Below are 13932 nucleotides of genomic sequence, written 5' to 3'. Positions count from 1 at the left end.
GTAGGCGGTGGAAGAGGCGTCATTGCCGCTCTCCATGGTCCAGGCGCTCTGTGCTCCAGTCTCTATGGTTCCCCTTTCCGGCGCGCGGGCAGGCGGTTCCGGCGGAGCCCGTGGCCGTGTGTGAGGCCTGGCGGGGATGCTAATGGTGGAAGCTGCTCCCGCCGCTGAGCAGCAGTGACCCAGTCCCGCCCGCTGCCGCCCCACCATGTCCGTGGTGCCGCCCAACCGCTCGCAGACCGGCTGGCCCCGCGGGGTGAACCAGTTCGGGAACAAATACATCCAGCAGACCAAGCCGCTCACGCTGGAGCGGACCATCAACCTGTGAGTACCAGGCCCCCGCGCCCCCGGCCCCCGCGGGACCAGGCCATCCGCCTGTGAGTGCCTGGCCCCGGGGGCAAGACCCCTCCTTACCCCTCCCCCCCAGAGAGACACCCCTTCTCTCTGTGCGAGAGACCCGCCCCGTGTACCGTAGATCTCCCCCGGTTTCCGGGAGACGGAGAAAATCCCCTCAGTTCCCGGGAACTGCAGACGCTGGAGAAAGGCATCAACTCTTTCTCCCCATCTCCCTGCTTATACCTCAGCCCGACCCCCCGGTCCGCAGGAAGAAGGTCCCTCCTGACCCCATCTGAGTAAATGGGAAGGCCTCTTGGTCTGGAGGAGACCTTCAGTCTGTGAATAGGGGCTTTTGGACCATCCCCCTCTGAGTAGCTGAAGGTGTAGCTATTGTGCTGCTACCTAGTGAAATGAAGAGCACGTTACTTTTGGAGCCCAGCACATCTGTTCTACTTTGGTTTTTATATTGCATCTATCACTGTAGTATCCTAGTTTGAGTATGGGATATAGAAGTTTGTACCCCCACGTGTGTTCACTGTTTAGAGTTTAATGAGAAGACCATATTGGGTCAGACCAAAGGTCCATCCAGCCCAGTGTCCTGTCTACTGACAGTGGCCAATGCCAGGTGTCCCAGAGGCAGTAAACCTAACAGGTAATGATCAAGTGATCTCTCTCCTGCCATCCATCTCCACCCTCTGACAAACAGAGGCTAGGAACACCATTCCTTATCCATTTGCTGACTACAGTAAAAATATTTAATATTTGGACTGCTGGGAGCTGCAGGATACAACATGGTTTACACCGAGTATCAAAGATGCAAGTGCTAATGTGCAATTAAAATATTTTCTTTATGTAACTGCCTTAGTGGACCATCTCCTGAAGCAAGCTTTGCTTTACAATGGGCAGGGCATTCTGGTACTTTCTTCTTTGATAGGTAGATTTGTGAAGTTGCAGTAACAGCAAATAACAAATGTAATAGTCAGTAGTTAACAATTACAAACTCAAAAAGAGAGTCATGCATCACTTTTTATATAGTTGAGTTTATTCTCACAGCTGAAAGGGATAAGACTCATTTTAAAAAGTGAAAATGTTAATGTTCAGGGTTTCCTTCTGGAGGAAAAATAAATCAGCAGGAAGCTGTAATTCGTTGGAATTTGTGTTATCAGTACAGGTAGAATTTTTTTTGGACCCAGGTTAAAGAATATGAGCCATTTATAAAGTGGACAGCATTACTGTATGGTAAATATAACCTTATTTTAGAGACTGAATTGGAATTTAAGATTTTTGGAATAAATCAAGTGTAAGTAGAAAGTAGTGATGAAATGCTAAAGCTACAGATGAAGAGGAGAAAATGGTAATGCAGGTAATAAAGACACCAGTGATCAGAAACCAGGGACCTGGATTTGAGAGAATGTTCATTAAGAGCTTCTAAAACTAGAGTTGCTTATAGAATAGCAGTATGCATGAGAGCAGGCTATGGTATTCGGAATGCTAGCCTTTGTGGTTTCTGTGCAGAGTGGGGGCAGAGGTGGAGAGAATTCCAAGGTAGAATTTGGGAAGCTGTCCCTAAGATTAAGGTTGTAGAAAAGAAGAACCAAAAAAAGACAGAGTTCAAGTTGAATGTTTATAATTACCTTAATAGTCATCAAATTGAACTGAGTCTTATTTAGAAATGTATATTGGCATATTTCATCAAAGCACCTGCACACCACAGATCAATAAAATCAGGTACAAATCAACAAAATAGAATGGAACATCCCCTGCTCACTAACAAACCTAGTCCCTGTTATTAGAATGAGTGTTCAAAAGTCTATTAAAACAGATTTTTAAACCACAAGTTTAAAATCTTTCCTAACTCAGGCGGGTGCTGAGATCCAGTTGGTCACAGAGGTATGGGTTCTTTACTTGAGTCTCTTACTGCCATTTGCAGAAAGCTTCAAAGCCTGGACCAGTTACTGAGTGTGACCCAGCAGCTAACTCTTGTGGTGGCAGAAGGACAGTCTCTCACATCAGTGGAGCCCAAATAATTTAATTAGAACTCTGTAGATTATAAGCAGTAACTTTGAACTGCACCCAGAAGAGAATAGGCAGCATATGTGTGGAAATTTCATCGTAAATATTTTGAAATCAGTGATTGCTAACTGTGCAGCTATGGTAGCTGATCCTCAAGTTAAGTACTATGCACTTATGCATGGGAGATCTGGATTAGTCTTCATGATATAGTAATATGTGATTTTTTATTTTTTTTTTTCCCCTCCCAGGTATCCACTTACAAATTATACATTTGGCACAAAGGAACCCCTTTATGAGAAGGACAGTTCAGTGGCAGCTCGGTTTCAGCGCATGAGGGAAGAATTTGACAAGATTGGAATGAGGCGGACTGTAGAGGGTGTTCTGATTGTGCACGAGCATAGGCTGCCCCATGTGTTACTATTGCAGCTAGGTACAACGTTCTTCAAACTGTAAGTGTATATTGTTGGAACTTGACATTGCAGTAAGATTTAGAAGAATGGCAAAGCATTACCAGATAACAGATTAGTCGTACAGCAAGTGTACAGACTGCTCAGCTGTACTAATTGAGCATGGATTGAAGCATGAGTTCCAGCTGTTGCAAATGTTTATATGGAGAAACATTCTGAATCATCTCTCTCCTGCAGAAAGTTGATGATGATGTGCTATTAAGTGTGCTGACTGTTAGTCTTCATTGTAGTACACATTATCAATAGGTGATGTTCTTAGAATTTATCACCAGTAACTATTATTGCCCCTGAATGAAGGGATATGATGAAGACAAGTCATGTATAAACACACTCCAGTTAACATCTTAGATCATTGAGGCTGAATTTTAAAAGTCTAGCTGCTTATAGATAATCCTGTTTCCTTGCTATGCTTTTCTTGATCTGGAAAGAGAAAGTAGACTAATTTTTGTAAATTTCACAAAATTCTGAATTCGAGGTGGGAAAGACCTGTTGGGTTATCCGGACAATCCTGCACTGGTCTGATGATCTTCCCGCAATGGGTTAACTTCTTGTTTTTGTGCACTCCTACAAGTGTTGTTTTTGGGGTAAAAACAAATGGAGGCGCAATTCCTACAGCCAAACCTACCCGTTTCCTTTTTTTGCATTTTTCTAAAATGATTAGTCCCTTTCTGTTAAATTTTGTAGCTAAACTGTCCCCTTTTAAAAAGTCCTTGTAGGAACAGTGCACGTTATTGTTTATCACATCTTGCTGAAAATAAGTCATTGTAGCCATCAAAAAACAGATTGGAGGTGATCACCTCAAAAAATCATAGTGACTATGCATGCTATCCTATTTAGTTTTGAAGTTGTAATAAATCCAGCAAGGTGAAATTTGAAAGTTCAGGTTCTTTTGGCTCTTTCCTCTGTCAAGAGCTTGAAAGTGAGTTTGTAAATCCGTAAAACTGAAGAATTGAGAGTCTCTTAAAGTTACCTGTGAATATATCTGTAAATAAAATAAAAGATATAACATTAGCTCTCATCATTAATTTTTCACAGACCAGGTGGAGAACTCAATCCAGGAGAAGATGAGGTAGAAGGTCTCAAACGTTTAATGACAGAGGTATATTTTCTTCATTTGTCTCTTGTTAGTTATCTCCAGTGCAATTGAATGTTGACTTGTTCTTGAATGTTTTTGGACAAAACATTATAAATAGCCTTTTTGCCATTCCTAGCCTTTTGAGTGCTTCAGTGATTCCCAACTAACTTCTTTCTGGTAGTTCATATAGTATGATATACTATTTCATTTGTATTATGATAGTGCTAGAGAGCAGTGGTAGATTAGCCACTGGGCCAAGGGGGCCCGGGCCCAGAGCCCCTGCCATTTGGGGGTCCTGGGAAAAATGGGTGACCTGCTCTGCCTGCATGGTGCTCCTGTGGGAACAGGTCCAGGTGCGAGGGCTTGCCTCACTCTAACCACTCGGCACTCCCGCTGGGGAGTGGGGCAAGCCCCCGTGCTGCAAACCCGTCCCTGGCTGGAGTGGCGAGCGGAGCGGGGCAAGCCCTGTCCCTGGCAGAAGCTAGGCAGGCAGAGCAGAGGGCCTCCACTTGCTCCTGGCCCAGGGCCTCAGAAAACTGCTGTCTGTCTCTGCCAGAGAGAAGCAGAGTTTTCCAGTGGTTAGGGCACTAGCCTAGGACTTGAGGGACCGGGGTTCAATTCCCTGTTCATTGCAGACTTTCCTATGTGACCTGGCACAACCTTAGACAGCTCTCCCCATAGCCTCTCCGTGCCTCAGTTTCCCATCTGTAAAATGGGGTTAACACTTCTCTACCTCACGGGTATTGTGAGGCTAAATAGATCAGATTATGATGCTCAGATACAGTGGTGGTGATAGATAGACCCAGTCAATGATAAGGGCCTCATTGTGGATAACTCTGCATCAAATTCAATTGTCCTCCGCTATCCTGAACTAGGTGCTTAATTTATACACCAGGGAGAATCCATTACTTAGACAACTCCTGTGAGTTCTGATTAAATGGTGTCATATTGTAGCTCTTGGGGTCAATTACACTTAATTGCATTTGAGAACCATATTTTCAAAAAATGTTTCTAAAGGCTGATCTGCACTGAAAAGTTACTTCAGCATAGCTGCATCTCTCAGAGATGTGCAAAATCCCACCCTGAGAGATGTAGTTAAGCTTAGTTTTATACCTTGTCTGGAGCATGAGGATGCCTTACGTCGGTTAGTACACAAGTATTTTAACACTAATATAAGACTACTTTAGCTTGGCTCTGAATTGCATTAAACCCTTATTACAGCATCCCTTAATGCTTCCAGTATCTGGTTCCTAAGAGTATTAGCAATGGAGCATATAGAGGTTTTCTGACTGCAACTGGATTTTGACAGATACTGGGACGTCAGGATGGAGTTCAGCAAGACTGGGTGATTGATGACTGCATTGGTAACTGGTGGAGACCAAACTTTGAACCTCCACAGGTGAGTGTCCATGCCTGCATAAATTTTGATGATTAAAAATAATTAGCAAGGTGTGTTTCTGCAAAAAACTGAGTCCATTTACTAATCAACTTTTTTGGGCAGCCATGGCATGTCAGGTTTCTGTTGGGTTTTTTGTTTCCTTAAAGATTTGTTCCTTTTGCTGGCTGCACTAGAGACTCAAACTACAGTTGAGCTTTAGTTTTTTAGAATGTGGTGTAAGTAGTACATCTATCCTGTAAAGAAGATAAGCTCCCTTTAAACTTTTATTTTTAATTGTTGAGAACGTGCTTGGCACTGTAGTTCGATTTCTCTTGCTGTCCTGGATTGTTCTTACCTGTTTCCTAGTTTAATATGGTGATCCCATCTTGAGACTGCCAACATTTTCTAGACTCTGAAAACTTTACTGTGGGGGCTCAATGTCTTAATGTTTTATAATATAGTCTTTAAAAAAGTGAATAAAGGTGCATCATATGTAGTTGCTTTTTATGTGGAGATGTCCTTCTCTGTGACTTAGTCCCAATTCTTTAAGAAGCAATTACAGATCACTATGTACTTTCAGAGTGCTGTACAAACTAATTAAACTTCTTTTTTTTTCCCCTCAGTATCCATATATTCCAGCTCATATTACAAAACCTAAAGAGCACAAAAAGCTCTTCTTGGTTCAGCTGCAGGAAAAGGGTAAGCATTTGTAGCAGAGATTCTAATCAGTGTTCTGGTTTTTTGTGTGCAACTACTAAGACAACAGTTTCACATTTCATATTGAAAACAAATGTGGTGTTAAACTGATCGTAATGGAAACAAGCTTGTCCTCTGTAAAGCAAGGCCCATAAACAAAGTTTCGTAAGTGTTCTGCTAAAGGGAGTGGGGTGAGAGAAATAAATGAGCTCATACCCCGAATGCAAAATAATTAAAATATAGTCAAAGAAAATGACTCGTCGGTATTCTTTAAAACTTGGCAGCAAGCATGTACTGTTTGTTTGTTTTTGTATTTCATTCAAATTATTTTAATAGATTATAAGATTTCAGGCCTTAACACAGGCTGACAAAGTGGGTGAGATAATATCTTTTATTGGACCAATATCTAAGCTTTCAATCTTCCACTGACTACATTGTCCATTTCAAATAGGATATTTATATATAATGTTAATAAAAATATTCATTTTTTTTTAATTTATCCCGATTTGGAGTCCTCATAAACTGGGATCCTTTGCCAGGATAATAGGTGGGTTGTACAAAATCCCAGCATAAGAGCTCCACTTCTAATTGTATAAAATAAGCCCATTGGAACACTGTAGTTTTGGATGACAGTGAGGTGATTTTGTATTTAAAGATGGGGTGCGGGGGACCCTAAGTGAAACCTTAGTTTGAAATTGTTTGAAACAACTTTTCCATTGTTAATACTATCTTGGATTCATTTTTAGCTTTGTTTGCAGTCCCAAAAAATTACAAGCTGGTAGCTGCACCGTTGTTTGAGCTCTATGACAATGCCCCAGGATATGGACCTATCATTTCCAGCCTTCCTCAGCTTTTGAGCAGGTATAGTATGCAGCGGATTCACAGTATAAGCAACTACTATGCTGACTAATACATTTCCCAGCATTTTTTATAATATATTTTGAGGTGCATCACTGCCATTCGGATAAGAAATATGCATTCCTTAGCCTTCTCCTTTACTGAAAATAGTTTCTACCTCATCAGGATTGAGAGCTCGGTGATCTTACTCTTTGTGTCGCCTGTGGTGTCACGGAGCATCTACTCAAGTAACTTGCCATGCAACCCACAGGTTAATTTGTCAACTGTCAGTGAAAGAGGTTCCATTCTTTACCAGTCACATCCACCTGCTTGCATGGAAAAATCTCTGAGATGTGAGAACTGGTAGCATCCTAAAAGGCTTGTACCATTCTTACTCTTTATTTTTATCTCCCACTTTATCTGCTATCAGCCTTTGCAACTGCTGGTGTAATTTTCACTTTTCCTATATAAAGACCACAAAGGAAGTCTCTTCCAAAAAACTAACAATGCTGATCTTTAAGCAGGCACAGGTTGTATTATTGTGAATTACTACACTTGCAATAACTTAACCAGAGCTGAAGTCTCAAATCTCTAAACCTGGATCCTAAGCAGTTAAAAGCAAGGACATCTGACAATTGAGATCAGTACATACTTGACACAATACAAATTAGATTTCACATTTCTTGCATAATGGTCTCTACGTTCACTCTGCAAACTTCAATTTTAAGCGTTTATAACTCTCATGTGAAGCTTCTTGTTCATGCCTGACATATGCAGTGTTTGTCCAATAGCAGTTTTCTTCCACACTATAAGACTTCCCCCTCCACAATGGAAACAAAATTCACATTGGCTTTTCTCTTCCAGAGAAGCTATTTTGAAGGTTCAAGAAGAATTAGTTCTGTAGGATTGGATCCTTTAGTATACTTTTGTGTAAAGCTGAAGTTAGTGTCTACCTGCTGTAGACAATTACTGATTGAAGTACAAATACTTCATGACTGGAAATTTCATCTTTGCTTTCTGTCAGGTGTGAGTTTGTTTAGCTCAGAAATAAAATATTGCACACACAACTCATTTAATCACTTTCTACATATAAATGATGAAAATAAATCTCTTGTATGGTGCAACTATTTTTTATTATAGATTCAATTTTATTTACAACTGAATTCCCATATACTTGAAGAGTGTGATAGAAGAAGCCGTCTCTGTGAGCACAGCTTTAAGATGTAGAGGGAAGAATACATGTGACGCAAGGATTTTTTTTCTTTTTTTTCCTGAAAACCGCTAAACTTTCTATTGTCTGAATAGCGAAGTGAATCTCAACTGTTTAGATAGTGGGATGGCGAATGTGATTCAGTGTTTTAATCACTTTTCATTGTAATAGTCACCAGTTTTTTTTGTACAACATTAAACAAAATAGATTGGATTATGTTTGTCTATTTCTTATATTATAGCTATTTGGAATATCTTACTGAAGGTGGGTGAGAAATTAAAGCTAATGCTTTCTTCCAGGGTATGGCTTGAGGGCAACAGTAGGTCTAGATAATGGGGGGGAGTGGGGAAAGAAACATTTCAGGGAGGACCTAGTATGTTAACTGAGTATTCAAGCTTGTGCTTTCCTGAGCAGAGAGCACGTGGGGGAATAAGTGGCAAGGTGGGCCATTGCTATCGGTAAAACTGACCTTGACTGGTGTGGGAACTTGACTGCTCATTACTGGTGATCTCAGTGGAGTTATGTAGAACACAGCTGATTTCAATCAGAAAACCCTTCATGGGACTGTCCTATATTAACTAATGGGATCCAGGTAAAATATGAAAATACCCTAAAGAGCCTTAAAGGAGCACTTTTCTGATTGGTCCTGGGGGCAGGGCTGTAGAACTGAATTTAGATTGGTAACTGCATTGAAATATTTATCTTCCCAAGCCCTAGGAGCTGTCTCCTTACTGAGCCGAGCTCCTATAGTTTAACTTTATACCTGTTTCTTCTTAGAAAGGATTGTTGAGACTCAGGGATCTCATTTTCTCAGTTTACCTCAATCTACTTCCAGTATTAAACATACCCAAACAACTAGGATTCTCTCTTTGGGTGTGTCAAATTATTTTTTAAAAGATATCTTCTATAAATTGAAAAAAGGAGTACACTAAAATAATACGTCAAGCGCTTTCCTAATGGTACCATATCCATCCATAGTATGGACTAATGGCTAACTTACACAATATGTCTGAGCTACGCTAGAAACAAAAAAGAATTTAAACAGAACTGCCTTAAAATATATTGTGCTGAAATGTTGGAGGGAGGAGATACGGGGACTCCATTGTGTAGGAACTTTATTTAAAACAAACAAAAAAACTGACTACAGACTTGATGCCTAAAGCTAGGCTCCTGAATAAATGAATTGGTTTTATTTTCTGAGGTATTTTCTGATTTGTAGAGAACTCCATAGGAAGTGCAGCTGCTTAGAATCTCAAGTCACTTCTATTTAGGAATTTAATTTTAGGCACCCAGGTTTGAAAACTGTCCTTGGCTTCCTGCCCCATCATGAACCTGTGTTAGGAGCTCTCTTCCCTCTCTCACTTTTCCTTAAGTTACTACTGTACTTACTCCTCCACATCGAAACCATACTTCGTAAGGAGAGACAGCATTTTGGGAGAAACCCCCAGTTGGGATATTAAACTTACAGATTAATTCTAAATTCTGTTTTGGCTGTATTGCTCCCTAAGACAGAAGCTGATTGCTATTGTAGTTGTCCCCAGAAGAATTAGTTAACAGTCTGTGTCCCAGCATCTAGCTTTGGATACAGGGATTTGGAGCAATCAAATTTTTGAATTGCTCCGGGCATAAAACCTACCGGTCGTGCTCCAGCTCTGGGCTTCGCTCCAAAGCCAAATGCTACAGGTGAGAAATGTGCACCTTCTGCTAACCTGACAACTTTGGAGGCTCTACCTTGTGACAATGAGCAGGGGAACTGAGTCCTGCACACTAGGGGAGTTACAGTTGAGGGTATTTTGTGGGATGTTTGATGCAGGGTGAGGGAATATGAACACAAAGTGGAAAGAGCATCTAGTAACTTCTGTTACAAGGAGAGAAAGGAGTGGAGAAAGAAATCTGATCCTTTGAAAAGCCCAAGCCTAGTATGAAATTAATGTAAATAACAAGCCTCAATATCTGATCAACATTTCTGAGGAATGATTTGCCATTAAAAAAAAAACAAGGGAGATAAACTTGGGCCTAAAATAAGGGGTAGGTGATTAAACATTCAATGCTTATTGGAATTAGTATTGTACATTTGCTGTCTGAGTGTCTACATAATGCCTGTTACAATTTTTAATTCACACTTTTTACCATCCTAGACCTGAACAAGAGTGTAAGTTGTCATGTAGCTGCTGAGGAAAATCTATTGCTGGACTATAATAGCAAAAAAGAGAATTGGAAAAGCCAAAGCTGCATGCCAAATAAATTCTACAAATGGCATTTAAAAATAAATACTGAGTGTTCAATGCAAGAATTGCCGTGATGGATACATGTAATTAAGTTTGACATAACAGACTAAGAATGGTAGGAATTTTAATATTACATGAGCCTCACAGTGGTATGGAAAATGAGACTAATTAGTTTTTAAATACTTGTATGATGTGGTATGATGTATTGCTAATTTAAACAACCAATTCTCCTTTTTACCATTATGGTGGAGGCTAACCAATATTGACTGCAAAAATAAAATTGCAAAATGGACTACTGCTTCAGTGCCACCATGTGGCAAAAAAACATAAACCTAGTTCCTCTGAATTAGCAATTAGGTGACCATTTTAAAAGCTAAGAAAACTCAACAAATAAACCTTGCACATGGAAGTTAAAAATAAGCTAGGGCTGTGAAGCGATTAAAAAAAATTAATCACAATTAATAGCACTTAATAATAGAATACCATTTATTTAAATATGTTTGAAAGTTTTCTACATTTTAAATATATTGATTTCAATTACAACAGTGTACAGTGCTCACTTCATATTTATTTTTGATTACAAATATGTAAAAAACAAGTTTTTTTCAATTCACCTAATACAGGTACTGTAGTGCAATCTCTATCATGAAAGTTGAACTTACAATTGTAGAATTATGTACCCAAAAAACTGCATTAAAAAATAAAACAATGTAAAACTTTAGTGCCTACAAGTCCACTTAGTCTTACTTGTTCAGCCAATCGCTCACACAAACAAGTTTGTTTACACTTGCAGATGATCATGCTGCCTGCTTGTTTCCAATGTCACCTGAAAGTAGGAACAGGCATTTGCATGGTGCTGTTGTAGCTGGTATCACAAGGTATTTACATGCCAAATGCGCTAAAGATTCATATGTCCCTTAATGCTTCAACCACCATTCCAGAGGACATGCCTGCATGCTAATGATGGGTTCTGCTCAATAACGATCCAAAGCAGTGTGGACTGACACATTCATTTTCATTATCTGACTCAGATGCCACCAGCAGAAGGTTGATTTTCCTTTTTGGTGATTCGGGTTCTGTAGTTTCTGCATGGGCGTGTTGCTCTTTTAAGATTTCTGAAAGCATGCACCGCACCTTGTTCCTTTCAGATTTTGGAAGACGCTTCAGATTCTTAAACCTTGGGTCAAGTGCTGTAGCTATCTTCAGAAATCTCACAGTGGTACATTCTTTGCGTTTTATCCAATCTGCAGCGAAAGCATTGTTAAAATGAGTAACAGGTTCTGGGTCATCATCCGAGACTGCTATAACATGAAATATATGTTACAATGTGGGTAAAAGAGAGCAGGAGTCATACAATTCTCCCCCAAGGAGTTCAGTCACAATTAATGCATTATTTTTTTAAGGAACATCATCAGCATGGAAGCATGTCCTCTGGAATGGTGGCCGAAGCATGAAGGGGCATATGAATGTTTAGCATATCTGGCATGTAAATACCTTGCAATGCCAGCTAAAGAAGTGCCATGTGAACACTTGTTCTCAGTTTCAGGTGACATAAATAAGTGGGCAGCATTATCTCCCATAAATGTAAACAAACTTGTTTGTCTTAGTGATTGGCTGAAGAAGAAGTAGAACTGAGTGGAATGTAGGCTGTAAAGTTTTACATTTTTTTTTGTTTTTTGAGTGCAGTTATATAACAAAATCTATATTTCTAAGTTGCACTTTCAGGATTAAAGAGATTGCACTACTGTACTTGTATAAGGTGAATTGAGAAATACTATTTGATCATTTTTACTGTAAATATTTGTAAGAATAATATAAAGTGAGTACTGTACACTTTGTATTCTGTGTTGTAACTGAAATCAGTATATTTGAAAATATATAAAATTATCCAAAAATATTTAATAAATTTCAATTGGTATTCTATTGTTTAATGGTGTGATTAAAACTGGAATTAATGGATATTAATATTTTAATCATGATTAATTTTTTGAGTTAAGTGTGAGTTAACTGATTAATCAACAGCCAGCTGGTGGTGGTTTGGCCTATGTGAAATGAACTGGATATCTGTCTAGTTCACAATGGAGATTTCACTCGTTTCAATGACGTTTCATAGGACACAGACTAACCAGGACAGCTGTTTCCTCACCCCTACTAATGGTTCCTTCAGGGCCAGGTTGAGGCAAGCTGGTATGGCTGTATGTGGAAAAACCACTGTCACGTTTAGTGGAAAAACTTCAGTTCTCCATGCACCTTGACACACATTACATTTATTTTTAAGCAGTGGTTCTCGAGCAGGGATCCACATACCACTGTGGGTATGCAGTGATCTTCCAGGGGCCATGTCAACTCATCTGGATATTTGCCTAGTTTTACAACAGGCAGCATAAAAAGCACTAGCTAAGTCAGTACAACCTAAAATTTCATATGGACGACTTGTTTATACTGCTCTATATACTATGTCAGTGTTTCTCGATCTGGGATGGGGTTAGGGAAGTTGCAAGTGCAGGATTGGTGTTAGTGGGTGGCAAGCAGGGCAATTGCCTGGGGCCCCACACCACAGTGGGCCCCGCGAAGCTAAGGGTACGTCTACACTACGGGATTATTCCGATTTTACATAAACTGGTTTTGTAAAACAGATTGTATAAAGTCGAGTGCACGTGGCCACACTAAGCACATTAATTCGGCGATGTGCGTCCATGGTCCGAGGCTAGCGTCGATTTCCAGAGCGTTGCACTGTGGGTAGCTATTCTGTAGCTATCCCATAGTTCCCGCAGGTTCCCCCGCCCCTTGGAATTCTGGGTTGAGATCCCAGTGCCTGATGGGGCAAAAAGCATTGTCGTGGGTGGTTCTGGGTAAATGTCGTCAGTCATTCCTTCCTCCGGGAAAACAACGGCAGACAATCATTTCGTGTCCTTTTTCCCTGGATTGCCCTGGCAGACGCCATAGCACGGCAACCATGGAGCCCGTTCAGCTTTTTTTTTACTGTCACCGTATGTGTACTGGATGCCGCTAACAGAGGCGTTACTGCAGCGCTACACAGCAGCATTCGTTTGCTTTTGCATGATAGCAGAGATGGTTATCAGTTGTTCTGTACTGTCTGCTGCCGTTGTAAATTGGCAGTAAGATGACGGTTATCTGTCGTTCTGTGCTGCCTGCTGCTATCTTGGGTGCCCCTGGGTGAGGTCGGCCGGGGGTGCAAAGGCAAAACTGGTAATGACTCCCTAAGTCAATCCCTCCTTTATGGTTTCTAAAAATAGACTCAGTCCTGCCTAGGATATGGGGCAAGTGTACTAGAGAACTAGTGTATCAGAGAGCACAGCTGCTCCATGTCAGATCCCGCAGAAATGATGAGCTACATGCCATTCACGGGGGGTGCCCCTGCAACAACCCCACCCGTTGCTTCCCTCCTCCTCCAACCTTCCTGGGCTACTGTGGCTGTGTCCTCACCATTTGTGTCATGAAGTTATAAAGAATGCAGGAATAAGAAACAGTGACTTGTTAGTGAGATAAAATGAGGGGGAGGCAGCCTCCCGGTGCTATGACAGTCCAGGCAGGACATTAAGCGGTGCGGAGGAGAGGAGCCCAGCATCCTGTTGCTATGATAGTCCAGGCAGTACAGAATCTTTTCTTTACACAGGAAAGGGAGGGCCCCCAGCCCCCAGTTGCTATGAAGAGGATGGTTACCAGCCATTCTG

General features: G+C 40.8%; 1 protein-coding gene across 1 annotated transcript; it reads left to right on the top strand.

The window, feature by feature from the left end:
- The first annotated feature begins 70 nt into the window (after positions 1-70).
- Positions 71-8222, top strand: NUDT21 (nudix hydrolase 21). The gene is made up of 7 exons (XM_050922802.1): positions 71-321; positions 2595-2795; positions 3849-3912; positions 5198-5287; positions 5890-5965; positions 6709-6823; positions 7940-8222. Exons 1-7 carry the CDS (start codon positions 206-208, stop codon positions 7959-7961), a joined length of 684 nt encoding a protein of 227 aa, XP_050778759.1. The 5' UTR covers positions 71-205; the 3' UTR covers positions 7962-8222.
- Positions 8223-13932: the final 5710 nt, after the last annotated feature.

This window comes from Gopherus flavomarginatus, chromosome 14 (assembly GCF_025201925.1).
Source record: "Gopherus flavomarginatus isolate rGopFla2 chromosome 14, rGopFla2.mat.asm, whole genome shotgun sequence".
Classification (NCBI taxonomy): Eukaryota; Metazoa; Chordata; order Testudines; family Testudinidae; genus Gopherus; species Gopherus flavomarginatus.
The sequence above is the reverse complement of the archived record's forward strand: the minus strand, read 5'-3'. Positions and strand labels throughout refer to the sequence as shown.